The sequence below is a fragment of the Grammomys surdaster genome, unplaced genomic scaffold, assembly GCF_004785775.1.
Source record: "Grammomys surdaster isolate TR1022 unplaced genomic scaffold, NIH_TR_1.0 220, whole genome shotgun sequence".
NCBI lineage: Eukaryota > Metazoa > Chordata > Mammalia > Rodentia > Muridae > Grammomys > Grammomys surdaster.
The window spans coordinates 3,508,581-3,522,904 of NW_021604665.1; the positions used below are offsets into that span (position 1 = coordinate 3,508,581).

At 41.2% G+C, this 14,324-nt stretch overlaps 1 protein-coding gene across 7 annotated transcripts in view; it reads right to left on the reverse strand.

Moving 5' to 3' along the window:
• The window catches only part of Magi1 (membrane associated guanylate kinase, WW and PDZ domain containing 1), a 609,927-nt gene that overhangs the window by 259,024 nt on the left and 336,579 nt on the right, over positions 1 to 14,324 (reverse strand). For all 7 annotated transcript variants that reach the window (XM_028772989.1, XM_028772987.1, XM_028772992.1 and 4 more), the window contains exon 2: positions 5,111 to 5,227. In XM_028772989.1, coding sequence (XP_028628822.1) covers positions 5,111 to 5,227 — 117 coding nt within the window. The remainder of the gene's footprint in view (positions 1 to 5,110; positions 5,228 to 14,324) is intronic.

A 14,324-nucleotide genomic window follows, 5' to 3' on the forward strand; every position in this document is an offset into this window, starting at 1 on the left:
AGAGAGAGAGAGAGAGAGAGAGAGAGAGAGAGAGAATGAATATATCTGTCTGTCTGTCTGTCTGTACTTCAGGCCCACGATAGACTGGAGGTAGAGATGACAGGTCAGATCATCTATACAAATCACAGGAGAGTATTTGAGACACAGTAGGAGTCACAAAATTAGGTGACTATCAATGTTGTAAGTCAGGGTAGGCTCTGCAAAGAGCTAAAGAACCCTTTTAATTGTAGGCAGCACTTTGATTAGAGGGTAACAGTCCTGACAGTCTTACAGAGCTCTCTACACACTCCAATTGGAACCACTTCATTAACATCAAACACAACCTGAGCACAGACACACATCCCAAAGACAAGCTACATTCAGCACCAGCTTCCGTGCTCCTGATCTACTGTATCATTAGCTCTACCTATTACAGACCATGGCAGCATGGGCTGATTTCAGATAAGCCATGGTGGGAACAATGGTACTTAAGAGAAGACTAATAGGTTCAGATAGTCAGTGTGGGCAAATGGTAAACCATCTATCTGAATATGGCACCTCTGCAAATAAAGAGCGGGTCACCTGTTTATCAGGTCAAATTTGAAATGTCTTGAAGATCGAACACAAGTAATCTCTTTGTAAATTCCTTTAAGTTAATGATCAATACCTCTTAGGCAGGTTACAATGGTCTCAGAATCAAGGAGAACCTTGACCAACAAAAGACTAAGCTATAACAAGCTCCACGTCTCCTTCTCTCTTTCAGGAGACATTTCTTTGCCTGTGTGGGAGAATGAGCTCCTTAGAGCAGAGCTGCAAGACACGGGAGGTGGTGGTGGGGGGGTGCGCTTAGCATTCCAGAGAAGCCACATTGCTGAATGAGCCATGAGCTGCATCTCGCATCTCACTTTGACAGTGGCAGCACGGCAAATGACAAGCCCTGTCAGGTAAGGCATTTATCCTCACAAGGAACGTGGCCACTCCAAAGCAACAATCTTAGATGCTGTCACATCATCAAAGACAAGAAGTCATAAAACAGGAAGGCTATCATTGAGGGAGGTATAGCAATAGAGACTGTAATTAAGAGATGCTGCAAAGGGCTACGCAGCTCCTCGCTCAGGATTTTTACTCTGGGCTTGGATTGCCTGCCAAGTCACCAACGAAGTCCTTACCAGCCGTCTCTGAGGGGAGCAAACCTCTGAGCAGCCTGGAAGCCTATGAAAAGCAGCTCGTAAGCGCTACCTGACCAAGAACGAAAAGCAAAGGTAATAATGAAGGTTCCTCTGTATTTCTCCCTTTGTTCATTCATTCAACAAATAGTTATCTTACTATTCAGGCACCAAGCTAAGGGTGCATGCAGGGTTGCTAAGGGAGACATACTACTCGGCTCAGCAAAAGTAGATTCGAAAAGGACACAGAGTAGGAATCATAGCAGGCTCAGGATGAGGAGGACACCTGTCCCAGTGAGGACAAGATGAGGCAGGACTTCACGGGAGAAGAGTGAAAGTAAAGAACTGGTCAGGAAAAGCAATGTATACACATAGAAGGCTGATGTCTGCTGGAGTCAGGAGGTACTCTGTGTGGCTAAAGCATTAGGCAGGGCCTGAGAAGCAGGCTGCATGTGCCTCAGGACAGCTACAAATGAGCACAAGACAAAATGGTAAACTTAGGGCATGACGACATATCGTGTGTGTGTGTGTGTGTGTGTGTGTGTGTGTGTGTATGTGCGCACACACAACTAGATGACACAGTTCTCAAATGTGAGGTATAGTGTTGCAAAATCAGAAAGTTGGTTATGCCTATGAGGTTAGGCTTCATAGGCCTCCCCTCCTCCAGAGATACTCAGACCACTACCTCCATTTAAAGAGCATCAGAGGGGTTCTGTGACCTGCATGAGGCTTCAGGGCTGGCAGCACGACCCTCCACACACTTCACACCGGAACTTCTAACCCCTTCTGCATCTAGCTCTCTCGTCTGTATTCATTTTTGTCCTAGGGAGTGGGAGTGATTCTCATGGTAAGTATAATGAAGTTCCTACCATGATGACCTTTTCCTTCTACTGCAGTTCTCAAATAAAGAGAAAAATAAAAGGACAATAATAGCTACAACTCAAATAGGACGGGACACAGGCATTAAATGGTGACGTGGATGGTATGAGCTAGACCTCAACAGAGCTGCTGAAGATTAAAAATAATCACCACAGAAGTGGGTGGGACGGGAGCATGGTATTTACAAGTGTGACTGAGCAGAAGTTAACTTCAGTTGTTCCTCTGATTACTGGCATAACAGACTACTATCACTCGTGTTGCTGGTATGCATAGGACTGAGTTCTGAGCTGTGACAGCCACTGAAACACACAAGCTGAAGGTGTCAAGATGACTTGGGACTAGAGGAGCTTCATTTCTTCACTTCTAATGACCAATACCGATCTACAATGTGGAGAACAGAAATTCATCCCCCATTGACAAACACCTGCTCATGGGGTCACCCTTCCACATGCTGAGGTCAATGGTATCAGCCAATGGATGTTCTGGAAGGCAATGGATCACAGGACATTTTTTTCCTATTACAACTCAAGGAGAATTGATTCTCCCAATCCAGGGCTTCCTTAGTCATTCATACAAGGCATTGCCAAAGGCCTCTGCTTTGCCTGGCACAGGGGCAAAGTGTCAAAATAAACACACATGTGGACAAAGAATTTCAAACCTATCACAGATCTTACATCAACCTAGCCGACTCATGTTAAAAACCACAGCATGAGCAGGAGAGGACATTCAGTAGGCAAAGTGCTTGCTAGTTAAGCATGAGGACCAGAATCCCACCTCCAGCACCCCAAGGACAGGCAGATGTGTTGACACATACATGTAACCTCAGTGCCGAGGAGGTGGAGACCTGTGGATCCCTGAGGCTCTATGAGCAGCCAGCCTAGCCTAAATAGTAAGCCCAAGTCCCAGGGTAGCTTACACTTTTATTACCTGAGGAATGACAAAGATGGAACCTCTGGCCTCCTCTTACACACATGTGCATGTAGGTATACATGCACACGTATGCATGCGAACACACACACATACACACACACACACACACACACACACACACACACACACACACCACTAGCCACAGAAATAGACCTCATTTTCTGACACGTTTTAATTGGATATATACAGTGAATTGTGACGTACCCTCTTTTTAGGTTCAAACATTACTTAAACTTTCCAAATTCCTGATTTCCTAGCTTCATAAAAATGGAACATCAATACCAAGTGTTTTTTCAAGCAAAGACAAACATGATTTTCCCACTGTTTTTAAAAGACTATGGTCATTTTGGACCTACTTCCTAAATAATGGCAAACTTAAAATCAAGCCATTTAGCTCACAGTGAGGTCCAAAAGATCAGTGGGGGGAAAAATAAAAGGGAAAGCTTGCCAAAAATGTAACCATGGTAACACCACAGATGCGTCAAGCAATGGTGTGCTCATTTGCTTTATCCCTATTTCTTAAATTGGAATCTAAGTCGGGGAAAAATTACATGGAGAACAACCATGAGTCTGCAATTACTGAGTTCTGCAAAATTGTATTCACCCTGCAACCCTAACTTACAGGCCGTCATAGGACAGCTAAGAAATGGCCCTGGGTGGTTCAAGAGTAAAAACTCTAAATGAGTTACTCTCCCCATGACTCTGTTTCCTCCGCTACTTTCATAGATAAGTATGTATAACTTGGGCCGGTGTGACACGGATGGACCAAACTGAACCAAAGAGCCTCTGTCCTCTCACCTGAAGTTACAATGTAACAAAAAAAATGTGGTAATAGATTAATAAAAATGGGATGAAAACTTCTTATCCCATCCACAAGATTAGAATTAGGAATCACAGTTAATCTACAAATATATATGCAATTATTCAAGGATATTATTGTGATTAGAGTTTTCAATTATTCATTATTGATAAGCTAAAATGAGTGAGAGCCACTAAGCCACAGTGACAGGTCCCCTCTTCTCTGCCAGATGGAGCAGCTACTGGCTGAAGAGGAAACTGCGAAGTTTTGTATCAAGTTGTTTTCAGTACTCCTCTTCTCCACAGAGCCTGTGGAGACAGTGGATCATTCTAGAAACTAAGGTTCTCAACTCTATCAAATGCCTTTGGTTAATTCCACTTGTGACTTTACAGTAGTATCGGGAATCATTGGTAGTCAAGAGCATTGCTTACAAAAGATTATATTTGAAAGAAAATCAATTACAGATAACAGATCACAGTAAGGAGGGGACTTTGTGGACATTAAAGTATTCTTCCTCTAGGAGGCAGTGTCTTAAAAATGGTACCTCTAAAGCTCTTTCAAACGTGACCATATCGAATGACAGAGAGCAGAAAGTAAAATTCCCAGGAATAAAACCAGAACAATCTGTTCTTGAGGTTTGAATGAGATAATATGAATGTGATGTCTTCCAGAGAGGCAGAGGCGAGAGCAGCCTGCTCATGGACACAGTATAGCCATGCCCCACTACAAGGCAGCTGTCAATTTATCCACTCGCAGACCAACACATTGTCCCCTTGCCCTTACCCCAAAGGTTTCCTTTTAGAGGCCTGATGTTCTCTATCTTGCTTACTCAAATTTGATTGTATTCAAAGTCTTTTCTTCACACAATCCAGATTCAGGAATTTCTAATTCAATCTTGAGAAAAAGAGAATAGAATGCAGTAGTCTCTCCACTGAGGGTCATTAAAGGCACAGTGGCCTGCCTCCACACAAGTCAGCATCAGGGTCTCTGCCTGGCCCACTCCATTGAAGACAACAATGGCCTCATCTCTAGAGGCTTCACCATGCCAAGTACTTCAGCACATTTATACTCTACAACAGTTCCATGAAACTAAGCATGGCTGACTTGGTCTTTCCACAGATCAGATGGTGAGCCTCACAAAAGGTAGATAATTTGTCCAGCATTTAAAACTAGAAAGTAGCAGAGCCAAATAGAAATCTAGTCACACTGCCATGCCATGCCATACCATTGTGCTGCCACTGCTAAGTGTGCCAGAACCTTCAGCAGAGCTTTTTTCTTCTATTTACAGACGCACATAGATACACATACATATTCATACACACCAGCAGTGAGATGCTAAGTAAGGCTGGCTACTTACAAGGCACAGCATGGCGGTAGAGGTTGTCCCTTATGGTCTGCTGGAGCTCATGATCCGGAGACCCTTTCTGGAACCGTTGGTTGAGGAAATGTCGCAGGTCCTTGTTGAGCCTTCCCCCTGTAAGAAATACATAAAACAGAGAACATTCATAAGAGCTAGGCTTCCCTGAGCGGTGAGCGGTCAAAGCTATGTGTGAGAAAGCAACACCCAGAGAATCCACCCCACAGACCCTCAGCCACAGCAAGGATGTTTCAGTTTCCCACTGCAGGGGAAAAGCAAGAAGAATGCAATAAAGAGAAAACAGCATAGACACAGAAGTAAGGTGTGGCCCTTATCACACACAATACTAGAAGGCTAAATAACAATTTCTTTTAGGCTCTGCATTTAAGTAAGTGCCAGTGACACTCACAGATACAGAGGGAGAACAAATGGCTGAAACCGCTGAGGACAATCCGGCAATAAATGTCGAACTGTAAAGCATTCTTCACAGGTTATACTTGCAAGCCTGTTCAGAACTCCAGGGTAATTTACTAAAGCAAATTCTACTGTCAATTAGGATGAAATCAACACTGTATATTCTATGTATGAGAGCGATCATGGGTGAAGCTTGTCTGTCTTCATGATTGTTTTTGTGCACAAAAGAATTCTAAATAGAAAATGGGCTGAGATGCAGCTTAGCCAGTTTTAGACTAAGTTCAATCCCCAAAATCAAATGAAAATGCCAAAAATATATAAACTACAAAATAAAAAAAAACATATGCTTTTAAAAAGAAAGATGATAGATAGATAGATAGATAGATAGATAGATAGATAGACAGATAGATAGATAGATTTATATGCGTACACTGTCGCTCTCGAGACACACCAGAAGAGGGCATCAGCTCCCATTATAGATGGTTGTGAACCATCATGTGGTTGCTGGGAACTGAACTGAGGACCTCTGGAAGAGCAGATAGTACTCTTGGGTTTTTTGTTGTTGTTTTTTGTTTTTGTTTTTTTTGTGTGTGTGTGTTTGTTTGTTTGCTTTTGTTTTGTTTTTGACACAGGGTTTCTCTGTGTAGTCCTGGTTGTTCCGGAACTCACTCTGTAGACCAGGCTGGCCTCGAACTCAGAAATCCGCCTGTCTCTGCCTCCCAAGTGCTGGGATTAAAGGCGTGCGCCACCACCGCCGGGCTGCAGATAGTACTCTTAACCACTGAGTCAGCTCTCCAGCCAGAGAACACATATTAATAGAAGGACTCTTTTTTTTTAACCGTTTATTTTAAATAGATGAGTACACTTTAGTCTCTTCAGACACACCAAAATTTACAAAAATGTGTCATAGAAACAAAGAATTTTATGAGATTGTAATCATAAATTATAGTCTATAGGATCAAGAAAACTCTTACAGATCAACCTAGTTCACTCATAATGGATAAAAATGTCAGAGAAACAGTTGAAAAATAACAAGACTAGGACTGTTTTTCCAGTTGAGCAGTGGTAGTGCATGCCTTTAATCCTAGCACTTTAGGAGGCTGAAGCAGGCAGATCATTGAGTCTGAGGCCAGCCTGGTTTATAGAGCAAGTTTCAGGAGAGTCAAGACATAGAGAAACCTTTTTTTTTTTTTTTGTCTTTTTGGTTTTTTTTTCCTTTAAAAAACAAAAACAAAAACATTGTCCTTCCAGTTTTTAGACTAAATGAGAATCAAGCAAAAGCATTCCAGCCATAGGAGAACATGGTCATCACGTGAGGCACATAACTCCTTGAAGCGGACAGCAACTGTTCCAAGTTCAGAAGAACAATTCACACTAAGACAGCGACCCTGACAGGATGGTATTCCCTACTACAGCATGAAGCTACTGGTCTTGCTTGTCACAACTGTGCATTCTGGCACAAACTACTAAAACCACATTTGAACTATTTTATTTCAGTTGTATTATAACCAAGGTTCACATGGTCTAAATGAAGATATATACATTAATAATCAAACTTAACAGCAGTCATTCACTTATCAGCTATTTGTTACTGAAGCACTATTTTACCTCCTCCTTAGACCCAAAACAGATAGTATGTTTCAACAGTTCAGAAACCTATAACAACAACAATACACACACACACACACACACACACACACACACACACACACACACACACGAAAGATGTTGACCTAGACAATAAAAACATACAAATTCAAATCACAAGGAGATCCTACTACATATCTATCAGAAGAGCAAAATGTAAAGAGTGAAGACATCTCCTTTTAGCAAAGTTACAAAAGAAGATTTTATATACAGCTAATGAGTCTATAAAGAGGCTCAGCATCATGGGAACACAATACCTCATTAACTCAAGTTTGCACAAAGTAAATAACCCAAGACTTTCACTGGCAATGAAGAATATGAAAATAAGTCCACAAAAAGAAAATACGGATGAAGCATGCCAGCAACCTTAATGACAACAGCCCCGAAGTATAAACTATCTAAATGTTTATCCACAGGCAGTGAAACAACAATGGTCAATGAAGTGCTACAAAGGACTTAAAAAGAAGAAACTACCAACACACGCAGTAATATTGGTAATTCTTAAAAGCATTAAACATTGAACCCAGAGGCCAGACATAAATAAGAACAAAACTTCATCCACAAAGTTATAAAATGTTCCCCCCGGAATAGAGGGAAACAGAGACTAAGTAGAACAACATGAGGGTGAACAGCCAATGAAGTACATTTGCGTTACCTTATGCTTCAGTTAATATAAGGAAACTTCATGAAAGGTATTAAGAAAGATTACACTACAGTCTCTGAGTCGACAACAATGATAATTACTTTCAAATAACTTTGTAAGAAACAGAGAGAACAATGAACTATTTGAGGAAGATGTCAATTCAGAGTTTATTGACTGTGATGTTGTAACATAGGTCCCATGTATCAGCATGCATAGAACCACACAGTACACAAAGTTATATGTTATGTCTGGTCAAATGGTTATAATATACTAGGCAATGTGCTAGAGGCTTTGTTCTCTCAATTTCATTAGGGAGCCTAACAAAGGAATAGGGCAAATCTCAGCAGTGAGGAAACACGAGCCCAGGTATGGATCCAGCTTCATTGTTCATGGCCTGAGAGCCTCTCTCCTCTCACTCATAAAAATAGAACAATGATATCATAGTAGCTGCATCACATGGCTGCTGTAAGCGTCAGAGGGGATGACATGTTAGCACAGTGCAGGGCAGAGTGGAAGCACTTAAGGAAAGGCAAAATCGTAATCATTACAGTGTTAAGTAGACAGTTATTGAGGTGAGGAAAAAAGAATCAAAACTGGGCCAAATGTGAACTATTATTGTTTTTCAAAAATTAAAAAAAGTCACATTAATATAAAAGTTATTCAAATGAATAAGAAATAAGAGGAGACAACACATAAGCTGAGAAAGTTGGGTTAAGGAATATTTCCAATGCTTCTAGAAATGAAAGTCTATTCGTGCTGAAATAGTGTGTACTTAGGGATAGTAGGGCACAAGTTCAGGAAAAGAATGCTGACTGGTAAATCACTGGTAGGTATATGAAAGTCACAGTTGCTAAATTCTATCCAAGAATGCAAGGCATTCTTGAATGATATGGAAAGAAAAATGCTCTACAATCACCTCCAGTCTAGGTGGTGCTTGTTATGAAAAGTCATGTCAAACTACTGACACGAAAAGACAGTTGGAGCAAGTGAGGTAGCTCAGCGGGTAAAGGTGTTTATGAACCCACAGGATAGAAGTAAACCACACAAAGACAGAGATAGAGACATGTGATATCGAAATATTCTATTGTGGTCTAAAGCAAATTCTAGAGAACATTTGGGATGCATTAGTTCTTTCCCTATATGTAACCCAGATGCATATATCTATAGTCACTGTCAAGATAAACCAGACGTTTACAGATGGGTTGGCATTCTAAAGATTCTGCTAGCTTATAATTGATCTGAGGCTCCAACTAAGCAAGCTGGCTGTGGTTTATGATCATAAGATTGAAATTCCTCTCTTCTGTGAATGTGCAAAAGGGCAGGGTTAACTATGCCACCAGTTAACATTTACTCTGCATTCCCTGACATTTGGATGAGAAAAGCCTCCACCTTCACATTCCATTAAGAATACTGTACTTTGAGCATCTAATCTCAAATTAATTGGCAATTATTCAGAGGACATGTCAGTAAATCTTCTCCTAATTGTCAAGGGCACTGAGCCACTGAAATAATAAATTGTAAGGAGGATAAATAATAAACTGTAAGTATGTCACGGCATCTTTACTTTTGTTCAAATTCGAGATTTGTATTGTAAATGGAAGAACACAGGTCAAAAGTACATAGAGCTCTGCCTAAGAAAACCAGTTCAGAACTAGGGCTGGAGAGATTTCTCGGTGAGTCAATAAATGCTTAATCTACAAAGATAACTTAGGTCCAGATCCCCAGTATAAAAGGCTAGATATGGCAGTAGGTACATCTAACCAAACTGCTGGGGAGACAGAGATAAGTGGATCCCTGGAGCTTACTGGAAAGCCAGCCTAGCCATATTGGTTTGGAGAAAGACCCTGTCTCAAAGAAGTAAGAGACAAGCCCGTGTAGTGAAGCCTACCTTCAGTCTCAGCACTTGCGAGGGGGAAGCAGGCAGATCTCTGTAAGTCTGAGGCCAGCCTGGTGTACAGAGTGAGTTTCAGGACAGCAAGGGCTACAGAGTAGAACCCTGTTGAAACGTGTGTGTGTGTGTGTGTGTGTGTGTGCGCATGCACACGCACTCAGAGATTAATGCAAGGAATCTTAAATTTTAAAAGAGGACTTGGATTGCTATTAGTTTATATTTATCAATATATAGGAATTCCATCTTTTACATTTCCAAATATATCTTTGTACTTTTCCATTGAGTGTTCTGAAATGTAATGATTATTGACATATCATTTTAATGTTGTAGAAGATACCATTTTCAATACATGAAAATTCATTTTTCTCCATATGAAAATCAAGCTATTTTTCAACACAAGCCATGTTACTGTAAGCATTATTGGAATGGCTTTTAAAAAAAAAAAGCAAAAAGAAAGAAAGGAAAATATGCATAAAAGATCAAGAAACTGATTTCTTCAGCAAGCATGTATGTATGTAAAGATATATCTCATGGATGGGATAGGTACTCTTCCCTTTTTCTTCTCAAGTCTTTAGGTATAGTATGTTTCCTTCCGTTGGGGCTGGCCTTTAAGTATGAAACAGGACTTTCTGTCTCCTTCTGGCCCTGTCTGGGCAAGAGAATCACTTGCTATCTACATCAATACCACACTGAAACCCATTACCTTGAATGCTAATTCCAATGTAAAAAATACCTTAGTTCAGTTAAAGAAAAAGACATTTTTCTTGGGTAAACCAGAACTCTCTGTATTTTCCTTGTAAGTTCTAAGCAACTGTAAATTCCTCTAATAAAATATAGTTTGGAAGGAGGACAGGAATATTATCAACTGCAGAGCAAGCCACTATGGCCTGCAGCTATGTCATCTGTGTCAGAGAGTATCAACATAGTATTATTCATGTTTCTTTTTAACAATATTTCCCCCCAACATTTCTCTTTCCTTTAAAAGAAATATAATTATCAGGAAGTTAGTGTACAATAAAAAGTCTCAGCTGAGGATGTTCAACAAGTTCTGGAAAGGAGGATGGTGGCGGCTGTACTGTAATGTGAAAGAATTCTCCTTAAAGATGGTTAAAATGGGCCGGGCGGTGGTGGCGCACGCCTTTAATCCCAGCACTTGGGAGGCAGAGGCAGGCGGATTTCTGAGTTCGAGGCCAGCCTGGTCTACAGAATGAGTTCCAGGACAGCCAGGGCTATACAGAGAAACCCTGTCTCGAAAAAAAAAAAACAAACAAACAAAAAAAAAAAAAGATGGTTAAAATGAGATTTATGCATATTTTACAACCATAACAAAGTTATATAAAATAATTATCAGCTTTGAGACAAACCAGGCACAGGGGCACACACTTGTAGTCTCAGTGCTTAAAAGGCTGAAGCATAAATATGAAGAGTTCAAAACCAGCCTGAACTGCATAGCGAGATCCCGCCACCCAAAAATAATACATACTATGTGTGTGGTCGTTTTGTCTGTCTGTATGTGTGTGTATCACATATCCATGGAAGCCAAAAAAAAAAATGGTGTTGGATCCTCTGGAACTGGAATTACCAATGTTTGTGAGCTTCTTCATAGGTACATGAAATCAAATCTGGGTCTTCTGGAAGAACAGCCAATGTTCCTCTATCCAGCCCCCCAAAAGAAATATTTAAAAATATAAAGATGTACAACAAGGTAAAACTACTTGCAATCTCACTTGTATACTTTCATTAATTTTATTGATTTTTGTCCTGTGTATGGAGAGTTGTAGGGACACACTGTATCCTTGGATTACAACCAATACTCTCATAACACTCCTAGCCACATGAGCAAACGCATCAGCCCATTCAACAGGAATTGATTAAGTGCCCACAGATAAATGTGCTGTGAATCCTAAGCATACGCTGTCCCTAAGCAGGAAGCAGCCCAATGTCCCAGGCAGAGGAGGGCTCTGGATAGAGGCCACTGTGAAAAGAAAGCAACTAAAGAAAGAAGAGAGGGTAGTCACCCTGCAGAGTGTGGAGGAAAGTATTCCAGGTAGCAAAGAGACAGGCATGCAGGAGGAAGGACAGAGACCTGAGTCAAGGAGGCCCTTAGGGAGGAGGGAAAGGGCCTTTATATTGTAGGCTGCAGCAAGAAACTTGTACCTTACTCTCAGTGCCCGAGGAATGTGCCAAGGGATTCCAGCCGTGGCAGAGGACATGGCATACATTTCATGTGCAGTGGGCTGTGCAGTAGTAGGTGACAGAAGAAGCCAGTACATCCACAGCAGGTGAAAAGGAATGTTGACCCAGGAAAGGACAGAGAGGAGCAGGAGAGGACAGAAAGGAGCTGTGATTTAGTGCTGGAGCTGAATGGGGCGCATGATGGTTTGAATGAAAAACTTCCCATAAGCGCACGTACTGAACACTTGTCCCTTACTCAGCGGCAATTTGAGAAGGCTACGGAAGCTTCAGGAAGCAGGCCTTGCTAGAGTATGTGTGCCATTGCAGGTGGGCTTTGAGGTTTTATAACCTGGCCTCGCTTCCTTTTCCTTCTCTCCACTTCCTGTGTGCAGACAAAATGAGCTCTCTATGCTCCTCTATTGCTAGGCAAGCCTCAGGCTCCTGATCCCATGCCATGATGGACTCTGTCACTATGTCATCTGTAAGTAAAAATAAACTCTAGTCTCCTTTAAATTGCTTTTGGTCCTGGTACTTTATCATAGCCACAGGAAAGTAATACACAAGGGGGTTTTTTGGTTTTTGGGTTTTGTTTGTTTGTTTGTTTGTTTGTTTTTTGTAAAACTGACAATGAATGGGTCCAGCAACCCACAAAGTTGAGTTGATCCTTACTGACTATGACCTAATGTCAGATCATATCATGAATGAGATTTATGTCCACGTTTTATAGACATTTGCAAATAATTTAAAATGCTGTGTATTTTATCAATACATTACAATCTATATAACCATTACCAATAAGTAAGCATGTGAATTATCTTCTGCGTACAAAATGTACCTGTAGCTGGGTGCTATGGCACAGGCCTATCATCTTGGCATTTGGGAGAAGGAGGCAGGATCAGGAGATCAAGTTTATTCTTGGCTGTATAAGTAGCTTGAGGTCAGCCTACATGAGTCTGTGCATCATAACAGATACACAGAGTCTGTATTTATTACTTTTCCACAATCCATGTAGGTATATTGGAGCAAAAAGCAAGGCTTTTTGGTTTAACGCTCTTAAAACAAATTCTCTCCAAAAGGTTATGGTAGTGTCCCCATATCCCAACTAATCTTTTATTTCTTAGTGTTTTTTTTAAAGTTACATAACCCAGGTTGTCCTTAAAATGTGATTTTTCTGGTATTAGGTCCAAGGCCCTTGGCTCCCGCCCCACCTCATGGCAGCACTGACCTTGTCCTAAACAGAAGGACTTTGGCCTGACACACAGAGAATTCTTACTGGATTAACACGTCTAAAGGCTGGTTTCTGTTTACCAGGAACTGCCTTTAATCTCCCCACAGAGGTCAATACCTAGGGCAAGGGCCTCTAGTTTAATTTAGATGCTCCATCAGTCAGAGACCCCACCCCACTATCACTTCAAGTTGGCTTGCCCTTCTACCCTTTTGTTCTCTCTGCCCCATCCCGCATAGCCTTGGCAGTCTGATCCCCAATAAACTTTTCTTTCTACCCACAGAGTGGTCTAGCTTCACTGTACCCTTGCTTACATCTGCCTCTAATTCCTGTGTACTGAGATTACAGATAGGCCTCACTCCATACCTATGAATTTCAAATGGTTCAAAATTGTTGCAGAGATTTCCCATATATCAGACATTTTGATGTTCTACCTAGTGCTACAATGTAAACCTTAAATATATATTATTGTTGAAAGTGCCCTGTATGTGGAATTACTTCATTCCCAAAGGTCATACCAATTTCTACTAAGGTAAAAAATTCAATATCACTCATGTGACAAGGAATGTTGAAATGAGAATGGGTTTTCCCTTTTAATTAGTTTCTCCTAATCTTGACAAATTGCTCTCCATAGAAAATTAATTTAGAGAATGGCCTATTGAGAAATAATGAATGACTGTCATTATCATGTGTATTTAACCAAAAAACAAAAGAAACCCCCAATATGTAAAATGCATATAAACTGGGAACACTGGATATGTCAAGTCTTTATATAGTTACTTCAAACTTCTTTACCCCAAATAACACCAAAGCAATGGCCTAAATCAGGGTTGGCTACATCTTTCTATACAGGATGAAATTAAAGTATCTCCTCCCAGCCATGGACATTAGTATACAAGCTCCTGGCCTGCCCTTAGGAAGTGGCCTGCTGCCCAGTGTCACAGGTGTGTGCTGCATATAAAAAGACCTGCCCATCCTAGCACTGAGCAGCTCTCCTCTCTCCCTCTCTCATTCTCACCCCCTCTCCCCTCTCTGTTCCCAGCCCCCCCCCTTCTGTCTGCCCTCATGGCTCTTCTCCTGTCTGTCTGTCTGTCTGTCTAGGTGTCCATTTGTTGACCTCTATCTCTTTCCCAGGCCCTCACTCCTCTCTTCTTCTCTAATACACCTCTTTTATACCAGGTCTGTTAAATGACATAATTTCTCAGGGGTATATCTAGGC